Source organism: Indicator indicator, chromosome 5, assembly GCF_027791375.1.
Source record: "Indicator indicator isolate 239-I01 chromosome 5, UM_Iind_1.1, whole genome shotgun sequence".
Classification (NCBI taxonomy): Eukaryota; Metazoa; Chordata; class Aves; order Piciformes; family Indicatoridae; genus Indicator; species Indicator indicator.
In genome coordinates, this window is record NC_072014.1 from 27,360,001 (window position 1) to 27,381,842 (window position 21,842).

General features: G+C 44.0%; 1 protein-coding gene across 9 annotated transcripts in view; it reads left to right on the top strand.

The window, feature by feature from the left end:
• BIN1 (bridging integrator 1) overlaps positions 1-21,842 on the top strand; it is a 91,811-nt gene that overhangs the window by 23,746 nt on the left and 46,223 nt on the right. For all 9 annotated transcript variants that reach the window (XM_054380733.1, XM_054380734.1, XM_054380737.1 and 6 more), the window contains exon 2: positions 17,844-17,924. In XM_054380733.1, coding sequence (XP_054236708.1) covers positions 17,844-17,924 — 81 coding nt within the window. The remainder of the gene's footprint in view (positions 1-17,843; positions 17,925-21,842) is intronic.

A 21,842-nucleotide genomic window follows, 5' to 3' on the forward strand; every position in this document is an offset into this window, starting at 1 on the left:
CAGAGATGCTATCCTGATGAAGCCGTGGTTACTGAGCCAGCTAAAGAAGGCATGGAGCAGGATGCAAATGTAGTATGTATCAGTCCTGAGGATGATGAATTGAGAAACAGCTCTGCTCTTGGCCTGCTTCTCAAACTTTCAGGCAGAAAAGTCATGATGTTGTCTGTCACTCAGGTGAACTTGCTTTCCTTTGCTTGACGGATTTCTATGTACAAGAAGATTTTGGAGGGTCCATTTTAGGGGGTTGCAAAATGAAAGCTACCATCCCAAAATCTATCATGAGACTGTTGCAGAGTGAGCTTGGACCATCATTAGGTTCCTAACATGATCTCCTGCATGTGTAATCTTAGCCCAGTCCTGTAGTGATCAACTGCTCATGTAGTGGACTTGTTTGTGGTGATGGTCTAAAACTTCAGTGGGGTTTTCTTTCCATTCTGAAGATGATAGATGAATTCTGAGAGTATACCTTTCATATGTACTTTGTACTCTTGGAGGTACTTGCTTTATTAAAACCTGGTGACCCCCCATCTAGGCCACTAGCACAGTATGCTTGTGAGAGCTTGTCTCTGCACCCATCCAAGCATGAGTGAAGATAAAAATGTCTGCTTAGATCTGTCTTCAGAGTGATGACTTAGCTTTGCACCAAATGCCACCCTTATTGATCCCCTTGTCTCCATTGAGAAGGACTCTTTTTGGCAAGGCATGGTGGAGGTTGCTTGGCTGATGCCCATGTCTTCCTAGTTGTCTTGGTTTGTCTCACCTCCTGACTGATAATTGCTTTCAGGAGCAGCCAGAGAATCAGTATGTAACTTCTAAAGCAACTCTCATGTGTTAACTGTGGCAGCATTCTGATATGCCCTATAGTGCCATGTCATATGTTGCTGTTTCTTCCTTGTTTCATGTGTTTGATAACTGCCCTCCCTGTTCCCCTTCAGCATTGATCTGGACTCTGCTTTGCAGGGTTCATTCTCTGGGATTTAGTTTTCCGAGTAGGCAGACAAAACCTTAAGTCACTTTAGTAACTGAAATCTTAGTTCCCTTGTTTTGCTGGCTCTGTCTCTTCCCTGTCTTCAGCAGCAGCAAGAACAGCAAGAGAATAGAGAACCACCAGGATAAAGGGGACTATGTCAAAGCAAAAATCTATCCCATGTTAATAATGGAGCAAATCTACTGCAGAGAACTGGGCAAGAGGAAAAGGTCATTGCTGTATTTCATGTTTGGGATAAGGGAGGACAAATCACTTGCACATAATCTGAAATAAAAATGTATAAAATGTTAACTTTAGAGTAAAGATTCAAACATGGTACTCCTTTGTTCCAGAGGCAGAAGCTTTTCAAAAAGCTGATTGGGAGACTGATTATTATCCAAGTTGTACATAACTGTCTGGAGACAGTTAATGTTTAAATGAGGCAGGTTTTAAAATAGATAACTTGCCTCATTAGTTGTAGCAAAATGTCTAAATGCATCCTGTTGGATAGCAAGAAAAACAAAAGCTTGCCTGTTTTTTGCTGCTGTTTGAATTTCACATTAAACTTCACAATGATGATTGTGCAGCAGAACAAGTTGAAAACAGTGCTGGCATTTAAGTGCTTTGCTGGTCAATCTACCTTAAGGTCACAGCTTGGTGCTTTGTCTCTGTGGTGGTGAACTGGCTTTTCTTTTGCAATACAGATGAGCTGATCTCGGAGCACAGCCTGACTGGTTAGTGGAGATGGTTATAGCAGATCAGATTTCAGATAGAGAGAATACTACACTAAGCTTGCCCTTGTTTCAATGCAGGCAACTCAGCTCTCTGTGTTCCCTATGGTGCTGTCGTGTCTTGTGGCAGCACTGCGCGGGAAGCACGGGACAGAAAAGGAGTTTGACCACCTTCCTCTTAGGGATAACTTGGTGCAAGGCTCTGTGGGTGACTGGGACGTGAGTGTCTATATTGCTGTAGAGTGAGTCCAAAACTAGACATGTATTAGCAGGTTCCTTGGTTGATCTGACTTCTTAAGCAGACCAGGTACTTGAATCCTTCGTGGTCATCCAGTGTAGTGCGAGTTATCTGACTACATGTCAATTTTAACATATTGAATATGAAACTGAGTGTCAGAGGCTGTGAATACACTTGATTGTGAGAAAGGTCTTCTCTGGTTCAAGCACTGTTTCTGTGAGAGTTTTGAGTGGTGTTTTATTGGCTGGCAGCTCCTGTAGTCTGTGTCCTGAGCAGGAAGCATCTCTCAGATAGTCTGACAAATTGGTTCACCTGCAGTGAAACAGCTTTGTAGCAGCCAGTGGGTAAAATGATGTACAGTGATCTGTTTGCATGGTAAACTATTAAGGTCTGTAATCACCAAAACATCCTATTCTTCTGTGATGCAGAGCAAAGAAGATTTGCAGCCTTGTATGGAAGCACTCGGATCCACCTTGCATCTTTTGATTTGCCATAGTACACGAGACAGATTGAAACCAATGTGACTTAATCTAGGAAAGGTGGAATTTCAAGGCACTGTCTCCTAATACTGAAAAAGGAATCTAGAAGTAGTTTATGAAATACTGAAAACAAAGACAGCTTTAGTCACTGGAGGTAAAGATCTTTTCGGTGCTGCTCTCTCAGCCCATTTTGAATAGTAGAGGGGACTTCACACAGCTGTTCAGATAGTAGTGATACAACCAAGGATGGGCAATAGTGAATGGGCATAACATCTGCTAAGCAGCAGTGATGTGGAGAAACAGCCTTGCTGTGATCCAGAGACTGAGCTTGAGTTTTACCTGTACTTGCTCTTGTCTGCCTCCTGGTATCCCTTTGCAAATGAGCTCTTGGGCAAGAGGAGATAAAGTCAACTATATGCAGTTCTCTCCTCCTTTTTCCATGAGTGCTGCTAGCTATAGAATAAGCATGTTTTAACCACAGAAGGTCAGCAAGGCCTCTGGGCTCTGGACAGACAACTGATTTTATTGTTAGCCTTTATAACAAGATTAGCACCAAATGACTCAGAGAACAAGTCAGGTGTTCTTTAATCTTGTATAACTGGGTTGGTTTGAAGGCATTTTCATTATCGTGACAGAATGTGGCTGAAAACGTGGATAAAATCAGATCTTCGTGACAAGTAGGAACTTTCAACTCGAATCAAAACCTAGACATTGAAAAGGATTTTTTTTTTTAACCACAAAAGCTGAAAATTCCCAGAAAGAATCCATGAAAAGGATTTTATTGCTGAAGTTTTTGGTTGGAGAGAAAGCAATGCTTTCTCCTTAGCTCTGTGGTGAGCCCAGAGGTGGTCTTGAACTTCCTGATCAAGAGGGCAATGTACAGGAGAGCTGAAGCTACAAATTATACCAGATTTTCTCCTGTAGGGCAAGTTCCTTTCTGTCTCCTGGGCTGCTTTCACTTGTGTCCTTACAGGTTGCAAGCTGCTAACTGCTGCTGTGATCATGGCTGACCTTTATGGCACAAGTACAGAAAGCACAGCGGATTGCTCCTGTTGTAGGAGTGGGCTAGGATTCAAACTGGAATACCTTTTATTCCTTTGTTTCAAGCTTCTTGTAAACAATACAGTTTGCATACTCAAAGGAATAAAATCAGAGTCACCCTGTAAATACCAGTCTATATGTCAACCTAGGTGACCTGATCTTGTGAAGGATGTCCCTGCCTGTGGCAGGGGGGTTGGAACTAGGTTATGCTTGGGGTCCCTTCCAATCCATGACAATTCTGTAATCTTGAAAATATCCTCGAGTTTTCCTCATGGTGAAGTAAAGCTAATCCTTTTATTATTTTTTTTTTTAATGAGAAACATTAACCTATATAAATACCAGATGTCCTTATCTTATCAAATGGTGTGATGAGATGGGAAAGGGAGTTGCATTTTAAAAGTGGAGATCCTGGCCTGTTAATGAAAATATGACCAGAGTTAATAATTTCTGGCAAGGTAACTTAGCCTCCTTGTAACTTTACAACTCTCTCCTCTTGTTTATTTTCTAATAATAAGTTTATGATTCTGCATTGTAACAGCTCAAAGGGTTTCAAAAGGACTTTAATTTGTGTGACTTTTATATGAGAAAACAGAGAAGCCCAGACTGATCCCTGAATCTCCAAGAGGCCCCTTTTACCACTTCTGAAAATATGCTAAGGGTGAAGTCAGTTGTGCAAGAAGGGTGCGAACTGTGTGCTTGACTCTTTGCAGGAGCTAGGACCACTTACAGTTGTGGCACTGCTCTGGTGTACCAGCTGTTTAATAAAAGCTTGTGAGAATAGTGGACAGAAGATCACAGAGCAAGCAAAAAAGCGAAAGAATATAGCTAGGTGGCATCACCTGAGCACTTGAGTGATTCTGGCTGATAGTTGTATCACTCTTGTGTTGACAGAAACACTGAAGGAATGTCTGTAGATGTGCAGGTAATTTCTGTGGATGAGTTTCAGATATTGGATAAACAGAAAGATGGTTAGTGATGTGATGGGCAAGGAGTGCTCAGGCACTGATGGATGAAATTCCAGTGATGTGCACGGCCAGGGACCAGGCTGTAGGATATACATGTCCTCCTTTAGGTACTGCCCATCTTTGCCCTATGTAGAAAGAAGAAAGTCACATCTGCTTTTCAGTTACTCTACTTTTTCCATTGTCTCTACTCTGCTTTAAAGTGTCTGTTTTGAAAATCTAAAGTCAGTAGTGCATAACAAGACTTCCCATTATCTACATCCTTTCATGTCTGAGGTGCAAAAAGAAGAGGGAGGGATGAGTTTTGCTCACAAGAACTGCCACAAACCTGGAGTCATTCAGCCAAAAGCAATGGGGTTTGCTCCCAGATCATCAAGAATCTGCCTGTTTCCTGGAGGATCTTACCTTCTCAGAAAGACCTTTTGAGAGATGAAAGGCTGCAGGTGTCAGGCTGCCTCCCTCTCCCTCCATAAAAGGATGTGACTGGGGAGATGGATGATGAAAAGCAAATTCTGGTTCTTTGTGTCACACACCTGAGCAATGCTGCAGGTTTGCTGAGCACAGGCGCAACTCAGTCTGCTCATGTGTGCTGTTGTGCAGACCAGAGGTAGGCACATAAATTCATATATGGAATGTTTTTGTTTTTCACAAATAAAGCAGGTCCACTTACTGTTTCAAGCCTTTTTGAGTTGGAGGTGTTTGGAACAGGGCAATGGGAGAGCTAGATGCAAGTTGCTGACAGCTCCCCTGGTTATTAATGGCCACAGTGAGGGCTTGCAGGTTCTGAGAATAGACTCTTTGATTGCTTTAGAGGAGACAGCTGACAATGGTGTTTGATACACCAATATGTCTCTGCCTGACTTTTGATTGACAGTAACACAAACTTGCTCTCCTCCCAGCCATGGCTTAAACCTGCTGACATTTACAGCAGAGCTATCTCCCCTGGTCTAAGTTTAGATGGGGATTTTTGTGTTTGTCTGCAAGTGTGTGCTTAATAAAATAAAAAAAGGAGGAGAGGGCTTCTGCAAATAAAAATGAAATGGGAATTTCAAACCATGGCTGAATGTGAAAACAGGAGGTGTTAAACATGTATGGATTTTCATGGATTGGTTGCTCTGAATCCTTGGTGAAGAAAAACAGCAGACATGCTGGAGGGAAGGGATGGCATCCAGAGGGACCTGGACAGGCTGGAGAGGTGGGCACAAGCCAACCTCATGAGGTTCAACAAGACCAAGTGCAGGGTCCTGCATCTGGGTCGAGGCAATCCCAAGCACAAATCCAGGCTGGGCAGTGACTGGCTAGAAAGCAGCCCTGAGGAAAGGCTGGTGCTGGTGGACGAGAAGCTTAACAAGAGCTGTCAATGTGCACTTGCAGCCCAGAGAGCCAACCAGATCCTGGGCTGCATCAAGAGAAGTGTGGCCAGCAGGTCGAGGGAGGTGATTCTCCCCCTCTACTCATCTCTGGTGAGACCCAACCTGGAGTACTGCATCCAGTTCTGGAGCCCCTATTACAAGAGGGATATGGACATGCTGGAATGTGTCCAGAGAAGGGCCACAAGGATGATCAGAGGGCTGGAGCACCTCTCCTATGAGGACAGACTGAAAGAGTTGGGGCTGTTCAGTCTGGAGAAGAGAAGGCTCTGAGGTGACCTTATTGTGGCTTTTCAGTATCTGAAGGGGTCTACAAGAAAGAGGGGGAGGAACTTTTTAGGCTATCAGGTAGTGACAGGACTAGGGGGAATGGAATAAAGCTGGAAGTGGGGAGATTCAGGCTGGACGTGAGGAAGAAGTTCTTCCCCATGAGAGTGGTGAGAGCCTGGAATGGGTTGTCCAGGGAGGTGGTTGAGGCCCCATCCCTGGAGGTGTTTAAGGCCAGGCTGGATGAGGCTCTGTGCAGCCTGATGTAGTGTGAGGTGTCCCTGGCCATGGCAGGGGGGTTGGAACTAGATGATCCTTGTGGTCCCTTCCAACCCTGACTGATTCTATGATTCCATGATATAGATATATAGATATAAATAGATATATAGATATAGATTAGACATGTTTTAGTGGGCATGGTGTTGCTGGGTTGATGGTTGGACTTGATGGTCTTTCAGGGCTTTTCCAACCTTAAAGATTATATGGTTCTGTATCTTAACAGCTTTTGGTCACTATCACACCGAAGCTTATTTCAGAAGAATGACCTAAAGGGGAATTGTTTTGTCTCCCATTACAGACCTTTGGTAAGCCTTCATTCTTTCATGAACATGGCTTTCTTCTGATATTGTCTGGCAGCAGGTCATGCAACCCAGATAGAAATAACTGCCTTTTAGGCTTGGCCCTGAGAGCTAGATGCTCCATATTGTCTATTAGATACATGGAGGATTTGCAGCTATGTTCTGCTGGCATTATGATGAAAAATGCACTGTAAAAGCTGGTGGAACTCAACCCTTTATCAACACGATGAACTACATATTGGCCACGTGTTCCTGGAGAGTTCACCTGTGACTTCAGACAGTGCTAAAAGAGTTGTTTAGGCAGAAAGGTTTGATGGCAAGTAGTGTCCAGAGAGGCCAGGTGAAGCCATCCTTGGAACACTGGCTTTTAGAAAAGTGTTTTCAGCCATCTGTTGCAGGGAAGGAAAGCTCCTGATTTTGGCTCATTTTTCATCTAAAATGAAGGTACAAATGTGTGATCTGGACAGAGAGACATGATTTCATCCACTGCTTTAGAACTGTTCTGTCATGTCAGCAGTCAACCTATCTTTGCATCTATCTTACCTTGCTTCTGGGTTCTTTGTCAGGAACAATTGGCTGCCGGTGACTGGGAAGAGATTTGCTGGAAAGGGTTTTCTTTTACCATTCCTCTTCCTTTCTGTTTCCACTTCCCTCACTTTAAAAGCAAAGTTTGCAAAACTGCACTTACATAACCAGTGCTAGCAGTGTTTTATGCTGTCACTTACTATTTGTTGAGTGAGCTGAGTCTTTTGTCTTCAGAAGACCTGGGGATTTTCATTTCCATGTGCTTTGCAACTCCACTACCCTTTGCTAAACTGAACAAGTGGTCCAGATTGGTTCTTGTTAGTGTAATAATGCATTAGCAACTGCAGCAGTTCAGAAGGGTAAAACCTCAGGGTGAGGATCCCACTGTAATCAAACATTCCAAACAAGACAGGCAACTTCCCTTGAGTTTGTGTACAGTAAGTGATGATGCAAAGCTGACCAAGCTTGCAGCTGCTCTGTAATCAGCAACCCTGGTTGCCTGGATCTGGCATTTTCTGGGGCATGGTGTACAGGTGTGAGTGAGAGGGAGGTCAGTCCATAAGCACTTATGTGAATGAAAGGTGCAGAGCTCTGGTGATCTGATGAATCCTACTATCTCAATAGTTATGGGATAGTTGTGGAATAGTACCAAAATTCCCAGGTATTCCGTGTGACATCTATGACGACATGAGTGGTAGACTGGTACTGCCTCTCTTGAAGGAAGATTGAATGGGAAACTTTATTTTCCCTTTTCACACCCTATCATATTAAAGAGTTGCCATTTCACAGTAGCCCCATACTCTCCCTGACATAATTTCCATCAGTTTTAAGCAGCCACCCATGTACTGTTTTATAACCTATTTTTCATGCTGATGAATGTATGGTGCATAGCAGGAATATAAGCAATTTAAGGATTTTTTTTTTTTAACAGATCCCACCCATTAATTCATAATAGCAATGTTTCCTCAGGGGGCCTTTATCTTCTCCTTTTGGGAGTGATAGCTCATGTCCACTTGTTTGTTATATATTCAGCATCTGTCAACACCCTTCCACCCTGGAGTAGAGCAGAGGGTTTTCTTGTCCAGGGTTGGTAACTGAGCTCTGAGTCTGCCATCAAAAATAAAAGCTGCTGAGCTTGAATCAGATCTAGTTATCTGAGAACTGGAAATTGTGTGAAGGACAGAAGTGACTGGAGTAGATAACTAGGAGCACTTAATGCTTTGCCTTGGCTGGGAGATTTTGGTGTGAAGTTTTGAGAGGAGAGAGGATGAGCATGAAAACAAATTTTCCTTGAATTGGTGCATCCTGTACCTTCTTCAAGAATTTATCAAACCAAAAAACCCTGAGATGCCTCCCCAGTTCTCTGGTTTCATATGGCAAACTCGGGTACAGAAGCTTAGCAATCCCTGTCTTCAGATGCCAAGTGTGAGAGAGCTTCAGCACCGTGTCCTTTCTGCCCAGTGGTAATGTCAGCTGAGCTGGCCACTCTTGACTGGCATTTACATCTTCTGCTGCATGAGAAAGAGACACTTCAAGCTTGCACAGCACTGTATAGGGGAGATAACTGTGATCAGCTGGGAAGAGGGGAAAGCTGCGCTGCTGGTGTCACTGTGGAGGCTTGTATGTTGGTGGTAACATGGGAATAGCATCCCTTTTCACACTATTGGTGAATTCATGCCTGGTGTAGGCAGGATGAAGAAGTGTGGAAGGGCCCTGTCCTCCACAAATGCTGATATCAAGCAATGTATCATTTGTAGTGTACCTGATATGTCAGGTGTCCTTGTGCCCTTCACCTGAATCCTTCGATTAATAAACTGTCTATTTGTTCAGCTTCCTGATGATATCCTGGAAACTTGGAGAAAGTACTGAAAAGAAGAGCACCAGACCAATAAATGGCCTTTCTGCACAGTACAAAAAAATATTCCCAAAATGCCAAACACTACTGTGCTCAATTCATATTTACTGGAATAAAGGCAAATATCCAAAGTCTGTGTACTACTTAGATTCTTCTAATGCAAAACTGTTTATGAAGTAGTAGTAGGAAGCTGCAAGGAGTAGTTGTCCACTGGAGGCATGAGGGAGGGTGATAGGTTTAACCTTGGTTTCCTGACCACTTGTGTAGTGCTTGCCAGACAGTGGTGAATGTGGCCAAAGAAGAGAGGATACAAAGGAATGTCTTATAGTAGCCCAAGAGATACTCCTGCTGTAAGTATGAAGGTTTTGGAGAAAGGTGAGATAGAAGCTGTTGGATTGTTGCTCTTGGAGTCCTCCAGGCAGTGTGGTAAAGAAGCAAAGGAGTACTCAAGCCTATGCCTAAGAGGGAAGAGGATCTTGGAAATCATTCAGTAGGCAGCTACTGAGTGCAGTAACTTCAATTTGCTTGAGATGTTGAGTGAAGCACTTGATGCAGTTAGGAATAGTTTGTCCCCACTGGGCCATTGGTATAGACTTGTACCTTGTAGTTGCTTCATGGAAGGCCTTTGAGTTCAGAACAGTAATGGCAGCTGCTGTAGAAGAATCTGCTGCAACCAAACAGTCCTCTTCTTATGCTTCATAGGAAAAGGGGAGTCTTCAGCACTGTATTCAAAGGAAAACACTGTAAGTATGTGTGCTTAGGAGAACATGGTGCAACATGCAGTGGGACAGATCCTTTGGGTAACCCCTTCTTGGGGCTGTTACTCATTACTTATGCCTCAGCTTTAGGAATAAGCTGTCTGTCGTTCCAAGCCACCAGTCGTGACAGAAGTCCTGCACCTGCTGTGCTTATTTCTACATTTTGCTCACACCTGCCTTGATCAGAAACAAAGGTATGTTCTTAAGATGTTAACTCCAGAATCTGGTGAAACTTGTTGCCATGAACTTTATCTGAGGCCATTCTGGAGAAACAGGTTTTTCTGGGAATTAATTCATGATGAAAAAGTGAATCCCCTATTTGTTCATTTGTTTTTTCCCACTATTGACTACAGAATGAGGGCAACCCAATATGAACACACTGAGTCACATTAAACTCAAGAAGTGTGTCCTAAAGATGCAGATCACAGTGAGGCTGTCAGAAGCAGATGTTTGAATTGAGCCTTCTAGCTAATGCAGTGTGATTCATGTTCCTACAGAAATTTTGCAATATATAGAGCCATTTAGGGAAGGTGGCAGTGATGTGTTTCTTTGTTGAAAGCCTATACAAACCATTGTTATTTAGTCATGCTTGGATGTAAATTATGCTTCTGACTAGGAAGAAAGAGTGAGGTCCTATTGTAGACAGTATTTGTTTGGAAACAAAGTGAGTGACCATCTTCATCTGCCATCTTCAGGATTTGGGAAGACTAGATTTGTAAGGACCTTACAAGGTCCTTACCTTGTGTGGAGGGGGATCAGTCCAGCTTAAATCACACTCGAGGTGTTTGTCTAACTTCTTTTAAAGTCTTTCATTGGCAAAGGATCTCCACACAATTTATTCCAACGATTTAAATTCTTCACTAACAGCATAATTTTTGGACATTCTGAGACTTCAATACCACAGTGTGACCGGAAAAAATTATCTTTAGTTGTTTGAATTTTTTTCCCCCCCAAATTTAGAATATGGCTAAGCATGGAAACTGTCACATACTTCAGTTAGAGAAACAGTTGTGAAAATTAAACTCAATGTCTCTTGAGCTGAGCACTCAGAGCTGGTAATCTCATCTCTCTGTACCTCTCTCCTATTTGCCAGCTGAAAATACCAGGGATGAATTTGGTGGGCCTGTGACATGCTGAACAAATACTTCGCTTCACAGCTGGATGAATGTGGGCATGGTTTTTTCAGGTCATTCAGGAAGTCTTTAACAATATGCCATATTGAACCCTAATTTCCCAATTAGCTCAGTGAAGAAGGCAATGTCCTCTCTTTGCAGGATCTATTGAACCTTGTTACCAAGTAAGAAGCAAACAAGAATCTGTCTGCCAAGTGTGAAATTGCCCTTTCCCATCTTCCAGTGATCCAAGTGTCTCTATAGAAATAATTTTCTCAGCTTCAAATGAAGTGTTAATATGTTTGGAGTTTCTTTCTCTCTAGCCCCATCCTCCTTTGTTCAGTTGTTTCAAAGAAAGACTTAATTGCACCAGGCTTGCATGAGGAAAGGCAGGCTGTCCCCAGGATCAGCCTAGAGGCAGGCATGGAGGGCAGAAAGATGTGCTTTGCTCCTGGAGAGAATAAGAGAGGAAGCAGTACTCCCAGAGCCATTCTTGCTTTTATTCCCAAGTTTGAGTGCAAAACCCAGAATTATTCCAGGAGCACAAATCTACTTCACTGAGCAAGTCATATTTCATTTGGGCAGAGAAGAAACCAAGCTTTAAAAAACCCAAAAGTTTTGTACTTTATTAAGATATGTGGCTTTGTGCTTTCCGTCTGACTTGGATGCTATTTTCTTTTCCCCCTCTTCTGAGTGTAATAACTCCATGGAGGAAGCAGCGACAGCCTGAGATCAAAGATTTATTTGTTCTTTTTCTATTTGACCCATTGGCACATGCCAATGTGTGGCAATTCAAAATTAGTCACAATATTTACTGGCCCTGTGCCCAACTGATAGTAAAGATTATGCACTGGAGTCAGCACATACCACAAAAGTTGGAGGCTTTTGAGGGGTGGAGAGGTCAGGAGAGGGAGTTGTTTAGGAGCATTGGGCCCAGATCACTAAGATTTAACTACACCCCCTTTTCTGTTACAGTGAAGGGTAAGATGTGGGTCTGCAAGGCTCGAGTTCTCTGGCTGTGGGCTTAATGACTTCATGGACTACCCTAAATTCAAATGTTTCAGATGCAGATTTAGGTCTCTTTTTTTTTTTTCTGCCTTCCTGCTCATCACCTGCATCCTCAAACTGCTCTTTGGCCTGGGTGATCCATATGCTGAGAAAAGTAGGGTTTTGTTAGGTTGCTGGTTCACATAATGGGTCTACATCGGGTTGCTGAGAATATTTGGGGTTTGGGGGGTTGTGTGTGTGACATTGATACTTAAGAAGAAAGTGAGGGCAGGTGCTGAGTGAGAACTGTGGATGCATTGAACAGCTGGCATATTTCTCTATTAGAAAGCATAAATGTGAATCTGCTACAGTTGCACTTTAGAGCAAAGCAGAACTGCATTTTAGTTGGTCTGATAACTGCTTCTTAATGCTAGCTGCTGCTGGACTGCTGGCAAGTGTTTGTCCTTAATGGTGATTGATGTACATCAGAGAGCTTGGTGGTTATAGAGCTGGCCCCGATCCTCCATTTCCTTAATACCAATGCTCAAAGCAGATCTATGGATACCCTGTGCTAATCAGCATAGGGGTTTGCCCTTCAAGACTGTTTCTTCCTGTTCAGCTAGAAAAAAGGATAAAGTGCAGCCAGATAAGATGGTTACTTTTGAGTTCTACAAAGCTGTGCTCTTCAGGTCATGCTGTCTTCCTAAGAGTCTTACATACCTGTGAGAAAAACCTGCAGCCTGGAGTTCCCTTCCCAGCAAAACATTTGTTTAAAGTTGCTCTTTTTGAAGACTATTTAATGCCTTTACTTCGTTGAGCATTGCTTACAGAATGCCACATCTCTGGTAAAGAGGATTTTTTAATTTCTCTATCACTTCTGTGTTATCTCACTTCTTAAAGCAAATAAATGCAAAGCTTACTTTAAATGGTTCTGCCTGCAACAGCAAACTACAAATATATCCATGATATAAGAGGAATGTGATGATTTACTTCTTTGTTTATAGCATTTTACCACCCAGGATCTTCAAGTGCTTTAAAACTTTGGTCAAACTCTGAAGCTCCTTGTTCCTTTTTCGCTTTTATTTAAAGGCAGGGCAAACTGAGGCTTCATGGGTGGAATTTGGCTCTGCTTGGAGATATTGCAGTAGTTGGTCAGGTGCCTGTGGTCCTAGTTCATGAGAAATGCAAAGCACCTGCAGATATAGCGAATTGCTGGGTTCTGAGAAACACAGAAAAATAGTGTCCAAATATACACAGCAGTTGAGGCTGAAAATATTGTTTGGGAAGATATCCCCATCCTGTCATAGTAGATCTGTGAGTCACCCAAGGCTGGAACCCACAGTGGTGCCAGATTACCACTTCTGAAATCCATTGCATGAAGTGTTTTGTGGGTTGTGTGCAAAGTCACAGAATATATCTAGTTGGAAGAGACCTCTAAGATCATCCAGTCCAACCCTCGGCCCAGCACTGGAGGGTCAACACTAAACCATGTCCCTAAGTGCCAGGTCCACATGCTGCTTGAACACCCTGCCCAGGGATGGTGACTCCACTGCCCTGGGCTTCCTAGCATCCAGCCTGAACCTCCCCTAGCACAGCTTGAAGTCATTTCCTCTAGTCCTGTTGCTTGTCATGAAGAAGAAGAGGTTGGTCCCCTCCTCACTCCATCCTCCCTTCAGGTTGTTGTAGAGAGCGATGAGGTCTCCCCTCAGCCTCCTCTTCTCCAGACTGAACCCCATCTCCCTCAGGTACTCCACATAGGCTGTGTGCTCCAGGCCCTTCATGAACCTTGTTGCCCTTCTGGGAATGCTCCAGCACCTCGATGTCCTTCCAAGAGTGAGGGGCCCAGAACTGAACACAATACTCAAGGTGTGGCCTCACCAGTGCTGAGGATGATCACACCCCTGTTCCTGCTGGCCACCATGTTTCTAATACAAGCCATGATGCCACTGGCTTTCTTGGCCACCTGGGCACACTGCTGACTCATATTCAGTTGACAATCAACCAGTACCCTGAGGTCCCTCTCCAAGTAGTCCTTTCTTCACCCTAGCTTGTACCATCTTGAAATAGTCCTTATCCTTATGCAGGGCCAGTACTTCTCAGGTCAAGGACAGACCAAGGAGCCTAGCCATGGTTGCTTCCTAATCTTTTAAATGCCAGACCCATACTCACTGCCCAGTGTGGTTTGCCTCCAGACAGCAGCTGACAGATCATACCATTTCTGATCCACCCTGAGATTTGGGAGCTCTGGTGGGGTCCTGACTCCTAACCTGGTAAATCTGCTCCATTAATAGATATCAAAGAGCCAGAAGTTTCCATCTGAACTTTATCTGGCTTTGCAGTGAGCTGGAGGATTAAAGACCATTACAGAGGAAGGGAGGGAGCAGCCGTGGCTCACCCGGAATAGCCTGACCTATGACAGCACCAGCCAGCCTGGGGAGGGGAGTTGTCCTGTGAGCTCACAGGTTATTAGCAGTGTGCACAGACATGCCTGCAGTCAGCAGCACACCCAGGGCCATCTGCTAGACCTCTGACTGGTTTATGGGGTCCAGGGGAATCTTTTAGTACAGCTTGCCTGAATAGCTCTTTGTCTAGAGAACTGGGAGCAGGCGTGAGGACCAGTCTTGTGGAGCCATCATTTTATGCTGCTCAAATGACATTAGGGTTTGACTTCTAGGCTGTTTGTGTGGAGAAGATCTATTTTTGAAAGACAGTGGCATGAGAAGATAACCACTGCCCTGCTGCAGCCCAGGGCTTTAGTCTCTCCACTGTGTCATAGCAAGTAATAAAGGGATCAGAGTGCTGTGTAGCTGAGGCTCACCACTATATAGGGCCAGCAGGTGTGGGACACAAGCCTTCATCTGCCAGATGGGGTAGAGTGTGGGCAGCAAGAGCAGGGTTTTTGGTCTGTCCAGAGATTCACTTACAGCCTCTCTCTTGTGACTGGCTTTGTACTCTGTGCCTTGTTTCTCTGCTGGTGTCCGACTCCTCTGTTTCACCTGCTCCATGTCACCACTGTGGAAAAATGCAAGGTTTTGTATTACTTACACCTCCCTCATTCAGAGCTGCACCTCAGCTGAGTATCACTGTTGCAGGAGGAGTCTATCCTTAGAGACAGACTGTGAGTTAGAACCTTTATAGTGCCTGGTGTTTTTTGGGATTTGTACAGACCAGCACCTCGGCATGGTGGAACAAGGTCTTCCCAGATGGTTGGATGACCCCAGACTCAGTGTGCTTGTACCCCAAGGAACAGTGAACTTCTTGGACATGTGGGAAGCAGACACATGGCCTCTGCAATGAATACTCCGTGGGTGCTGCTCAGTGTTTTACACCAGGAAGCACTGAGGGCTGTATTAAACCTTTGACCTTGGTGACATATTCCAGATTCCTCCCAGTTAAACAGTCTGCTTCCCTCCCCTCCAGGCTTGAAAGCATCCTGACTAGCCAGACAGATGCATTGCCCCATAAAAACCTTCTTTATATCCCATATAATCCTATTGATGTGCACATTGGAAACACCATTCTGCTTTGGAATTTGCAGCTTGTGTACTTTATTGTTATCAGTAATGGGTGCTGCTGGCACGATGGCCCTTTGGACATCTAGGAAGTCACCCAGCAGATGGAAGATCCATACTCTGTAGGTCTGGAAGCCTAGGGGAGTACAGTTGAACATGAGATCTCAAAGCAGCATCCTTTCTGGAAGAAGCTCACTACATCACATGATGAGAAAGATGAGGCCATACTGAGTCCTCCTCTTCTGCTGGCATGGCAGAAGAAAGTGTAGCAGCAGTGTTGCTGTGGCTTGTGCTCCCCTTCACTGGAGCCGAGGAGCAAAAGAGGCATCAGTGGCTGGTGTACAGGACTCTTGACTGTCCAACCAATGTTGCTGTTTCTGCTCTCCAACAACCTCTAACCTGACAACAGGTTTGAGAGGAAAAAGGGAATAATTGTGCTGTGAATGCCTTGCTGTGTGGACAGATTTGCCAAGCACATTAGGTACACATAGCTGCAGTGTTTGTTGCTGTTTTGTTGCTGTCGCTTAAGCTGTAGAAAGTTGTGCTTCAAAGTCTGGAGGCTATTGGTTCAGCCTTTGGTCACAAAGAGGTCAGTCCTCAGCTGTATAGCTCATTTCTCCTCCTTTTGCTGACACTCAAATACCTCAGCGATTCCTAGAGGTGAAGAGAGGCTGTTGAACAGAGGGATGAGGGAAAACAGTGGTTCCCTCCTAGGCATTCAATTCCAGCCTAAACAACAGGATTTATGAGCCAGATGCTGGAATGACTATGCTGCTTTATGGTGTCCAGTGCTAGAGTCAGTTATTACAGACAGGAGTGAGCTGGAAAAATATCCATGCTTATGTGGGGGAGAGGAGAACTGAGATTAGCCAAACATGCATAACATAAGTGTCCTCCAACTTGGCAGTGTCAAAAAGTGAGAGTGGGCCAGGATACATTGGCATTTGGACTAGATGATCATTGTAGATCCCTTCCAACTGAAAATATTCTATGTCCTGTTGCATGGACAAACTTAATGCCAGTTTTTGGACCAAACATCAAATTCTGATCCCTGATTTGCAGGGGAAAAGTCCTCATTGCATTCTCTGAGGAGATCTGTGAGTAGCAAAAGGAGCTGGAGGAAGCTGATTTTCATAGCTTTCATGGCAATCTGACAGTCCTTCAGAGCATCTAGTCCAGGGACACTAATTGTAGACCTGCTTTTCCATCCTGATCCTCTTCTTCCTAGGAGGGGCTGAACATGAAAGCTGAGATCTGTGGCTAAAAGACTTCTGTGCTCAGATGAACAAGAGAGACTTGAGCTTTCCAGTGCTTTCTGCCTCTTGGGCAGTCATGCTCTTGCCAGACAGGGTTTCCTTGCTTTTTGAGGTATTCCCTCAGCACCCTTTCTAGCCCAACTCTGGCTTTCCAGAAGCTCCTGTGACTCACTAGGTGGGCTTTTCATTGTTTTTACTGGCCCTGTGAGACAAGGCAGGTTTGGTGGTACTTTTTTCTCCATGGTCAGGTTTTATTTTTGATTAACAAAGATGTTGTAACTGATCTTAACCAACTGTAGTTTACATCCTTGTCTCTCTGCTGCTGGAGTTTCTTGGGGCATGGCAAATAACTGCTGTTCTCCAAAGCTGCTGCAGTTTGCCCAACCTTCTTGTGGCAGATCTATCGTCCTGCACAGAAAATAGAATACTTTGTTCAAAATCTGGGAACAATCCACTTAACTGCATGGAGAGGTCATTAAGAGAGAAGGATGATAAGGGAAGTAGACTGATAAGGACTTCTTAACAGGCTGTGGGGAGCTGTGCTGTGCATGGAAGCAGTGACAGAAACAGGACTGGCTGCTGACATTCTGAGACAAGACACTTATGCTGAGTGTCATGTAGATTCATGGTGTAAGGTCCCTAGTTGCTGTCAACATACAGCTCCTGCATAGCATGTGCATAGTAAGAAAAGCTGGAAATATAGTGGGACTTTCACTATTACAGCTGCTGTCTCTTTCTGAGGAGGTCTCTGCGTTATTTTCTGTGTTTGAGGGCAGTGCAGCAGTTTTGGGAGCAAAAAAACCCCACCCTGTCCAGAACAGAGACTAATGTTAAATCAGAGTAAGTTTAACCACACAACACAAGGCAAATTAGGGATGTGATTTGTTTCTTGCTGATACAGGAGATGAAACTGGATTGCTCTTACCATGTCTGAAAAAGCATTAGACCAGTGAAGGAAAACCCTCAATCATGCTCTTCAGTACAACAAAGTGCAAGAGGCCTGAGTTCATCCTGATGTGTCTGCAAGTTGTTTTCCAGACTATGTGTGTGGAGAAATACTCCAGAAATTCTGAGTGCAAGAAGGAGGGAGACCTTTAAACTTCCATTCTTTCAGCCTTATGAACAAAAACTTGCAACTGTTCCTTTGTCTCTGCTTTGCTATATCTGTGTTTGAAGTCTCCTCTCTTTCATCTCTCTTTCTGCAGGTCCTGCAGAAGCTTGGGAAAGCAGATGAAACAAAAGATGAACAGTTCGAACAGTGTGTGCAGAACTTCAACAAACAGCTGGTAAGATAATTTGCAATATGTAATTACATCCTGGGTTTCAGTATTAGCTTCCAGTCATCTTCTGCAAAATGCAATTAAAGTGCATTAAATGAAACAATGCCATAGGCCTATGGAAGCGACCCACAACTCATAGCTGTTCACTTCAGAGAAATTGCTCTGTGTCTTCCAGTGTCCCTGTCAGGAAGTCAGTTAAAGTGTATGCTGAAAAGTAGCACTTGTTCTAGACACGAGTTTAGGAAAAGAAGTAGCTCAACCACAGCATTTCCTTTGGTTAGCAGCTCACTTGTAATGTAGTTGTTAATGCTGGGCTGGAAACAGAGAGCAGCACTGACTCTCTGAAAGATGGATTGGATAGGAAACAGATGAGGAATATATAAGAAAGGGAAAAAAAAGGAACAAGGCAGTTCCTTTGGTGAAATGGTGAAAAGGGAACAACCTGCCATGGCTGAGATCTAAATCTAACTTCTTCCTCATCCTTGCACAATCACTGTGTCAGGCCTGAGTCAGTACTTTTTTTAGTGTGTCTGCTTTGACATGGTATTTTAGTACAGAAAATTCTTTAACAGTGTAGCAATTTCCCCCCACGTGCACTCAAACAGGGGTAAATTTATGTCTTGGACTGAGTGTGGTTTGTTTATTGATTTGTTCCTTTAATCTGGAGTTTTCAGTCACCCAGAGGAGAGGAAGGCATCAGTTACACTGGGATTTGCACCCTGGGGCTTGGTAATAGGGGAAGTACTGCTTTTGTTTCATGCCAGTGCTACACCAAACCTCAGGTTGTGCTGAAGAAATATTTTTGTGTTTTTTGTGCCCTGGCATGTTTAGAACCCTTCTCTAGAGCTGTTAGCAGCAGCTGCATCACATCTGCTAAGACTCAGCAGATGTGGTTGTGTGTCGGAAAACTGGCTGAGAAGGGATTTGCCACAGCTGAATGTAATGAAAATCTTTTGGTCTGACTTTATGTTTAACCAGAACTGACTGCAGATTCCTGGAGACTAATGCTCATTCTCTTGGCAGTTGATAGTGGCTGTTATTGCAGAAGTTTGTGTATCATTTCCATGTTCACCAATGATACTCTCTTATACACAGAGGAATACAGCTTGACTATTCTGTATAATTTTTAAACATCAGCAAACAGGAAACAACATTTTTTTTTAACTAGAAATACTGAAAAATTCAAATCCAAATTTTTTTTGATCTGGCTATCTGGGATGGCTTTTCAATTTCCAAAGCCATGATTTGCAGTGGTGTGCCATGAAACCTGTTAAACAAGCAGTGCCTCTGTACCCCTTACAGCTATCTCATCCCACTTTGTGGGTATAGAGGCCAGGAACTAAATTCACCAAATAATTTACCAAATGAGCTAGAAGATGCTCAGCATTTGCTGCTTGGGGTCTGTTGATTTTGCTTTGGTCCTCAGTTTCTCTAAAATAAATGCAAACACTGCCTATTTTACAGGATAAACAATAAATATCAGTTATCTGGGTTGTTTGGAAAAAACTTCAGCTATATGTTTATGTGTACACAGTTGTTCTTATTTTTGTGATATGTGTGTGTAGTATAGCTATTTGTGAGGTTTCTATGGCTTTTCCTTACAAAGTCTGCTCCAGTGGGAAATAATGTCTGGAAGAAAGCTGAGTTTTTGCTGCAGGCTTGTGACAGAACATCTCTCTTGTGGAGCTGGCTGGGGTGTGATCAAACAGTGGCCTAAGGGTTTGCTGCCTGATTAGAGGTCGTGCAGCTCTTGACTGTCCACTTTGACACACGTTCCCATGCATGGATTGATGAATGGAGAGCAGTTCTAAATGAGTCACTCATTTTCAAGCAGGGCATCTTGTCCTCTCTAATAGCGGTTGAATGGATGTCAGGAAAAGCATTGCACTTCCCAGCTCTCTGTCCATTCAGGCTCAGCCAAGAGTACCGCTCTGAGGTCTGTGAATGGTAGGAGCTTTTTAGTTCAGACAGATGGATTTGCTGTGTGACAAATGAACTGGATATAACCATGCTTCTCTAGGGCTACAGGGTGTACCTGTGTCTCTTGAAGGCTTGACAAGCAGCTCATATTACTCCCTCAAGACAGATTATCTTCTGCAATTAATCTCCCAAAAAGTTAATTTGAAGACTCTCCCACTCCTGTCCTTTCCCAGTCACTTGTGTTCAGGCACAGGCACAAGGATCTGTCCTAAAAATTGTCCTTGTGTACCTGGGAGCAAGCAGTCTGCTGCAAAAGTGCAGCACAGCGCCTCCCTGAGGTGTGCTGGGTTGTGGCTTCTCTTGCCCTGCATTTGAAATACTTACTGGAGAGACAGAGTGGGAGGCTGGTGGCAGCCCTTACACCTGTCACTGTGTTGTGTTTCTGCCTGGCAGAGCAGCTGGGTTTTGATATCCTCCATGAGTTGTCACTCATGTGGTAGTTTTGGGTTGGTTTACAGTGTTTCACACCAGATGCATGAAAGACAAGCTGCTGCTGGCACAGCAGTTACAATTCTAGACATTTCAGTGGCCTAGTTCTGCAGAGGGCCTTCCCTACCAATTAGTTTCTGTTAACCTCAAAATTATGTGTTCAATTAGTCATTCTTAAGAATCATACAGCTCAGGATGATGATGTATCCACCTGAGGGATTTTGCATTATAGTTTTCTTTTATGTCATTTCCTCTTGTGTTCTGATACTCATCTTGCCAGTTCCAGTCGGGCACAGAGCAGTTCTAGGCAGACAGTACTGCTTTCCTTTAAGACTTTCTTGCTTCCTGCGTTGGGCACAAGGAAACATACTATAGCTTGACTGCACTGCTGCTGGTCACATCAGCCTCTGTGGTGGTCCTCTGTGGGTGTACTCTTTGATTACTCTGACACCTCTTCCCTAGTTTCTGGTTGTACTGTTAGGAAAGTCTCATCTGCCCAGGTTTGCACATTCACCTTAAGCCAACAAAAAGCTCTACATTTGTTTTAAGAACTCCTAGGACTTTTGCAGTGTGTGTGTGGTCGTTACTCCTTTCATCTTTTACTCTCTTCGAGTCAGTTCCCAATGCTTCTCCAGACTAGGAGTCTAACTTTCTTTAATAAAAGGTGCCAGCTCTTTCCCATGCTTTGTTTCCTCTGATGGCAGTAAGAGAAGAATACATGTGAACTTAACCATAACTTTCGAGGCAAGGAAAACAATCTGGCCCACAGTGTTGGAAGCAGATGGATTTCAGAGCAAAGCTATGCTAGCACTGCCACTCCAACAGCTGGGCAGATTTAGCCTCTGCTTGGAGAGCACAGCTGCACTGAAAGCACAAAGGATCACAGCATGAGCTCAGCTGAGGCAAAAGGTGCCTGAGTAGTGGGGAGGGCTGATATGAAACATCTGCTTTTGAAGCTAGTAGCTCTGAGGCAGCTGTCAGAGATGCCCAGTGAGCTCCTGGAGTTGTCTTCAGCTGTCAGAATTCATTATGCTGCCACACCACCATCCCCCTACCCCCAAGCTTGCTTCCCTTGCCCCCCAACCCCTGCCCGGTGAGACTCAAACTGGGAAAGAAGGGAAGGAATGGCAGCAGGCTGTGGGGAAGGTGTGAGGTGTAGTTGTTGCTTGCCTGCATTCTTGCTTTTACAGCTAATTTGGGGAATAGTGAGGATCCAGTGAGGTCCTACTGGGTAAAAGAAACACTTTTTAAATAGAGAACTTTGTCTCAAACTTTTTCCTGTACTTTTTGCACACTCCAAAGGAGGTCTGCAAAGGTGTCGTCAATGTTTGCTCCTTCCATTGCTTTGAAATGCTCTGTGGTGGTGTTGGTCAACTTCTCAACCCTTACTTTTAGTTTGGTTTCTGTGTATATAATGTCACTGTCTGGATTTGGGAGTACTCCCTGTCTGCTTTGCATCACTGCCCATGACTTAGGGCAAGGTAGACGGGAGGTGGGCCTGAGCATGCTTAGCTT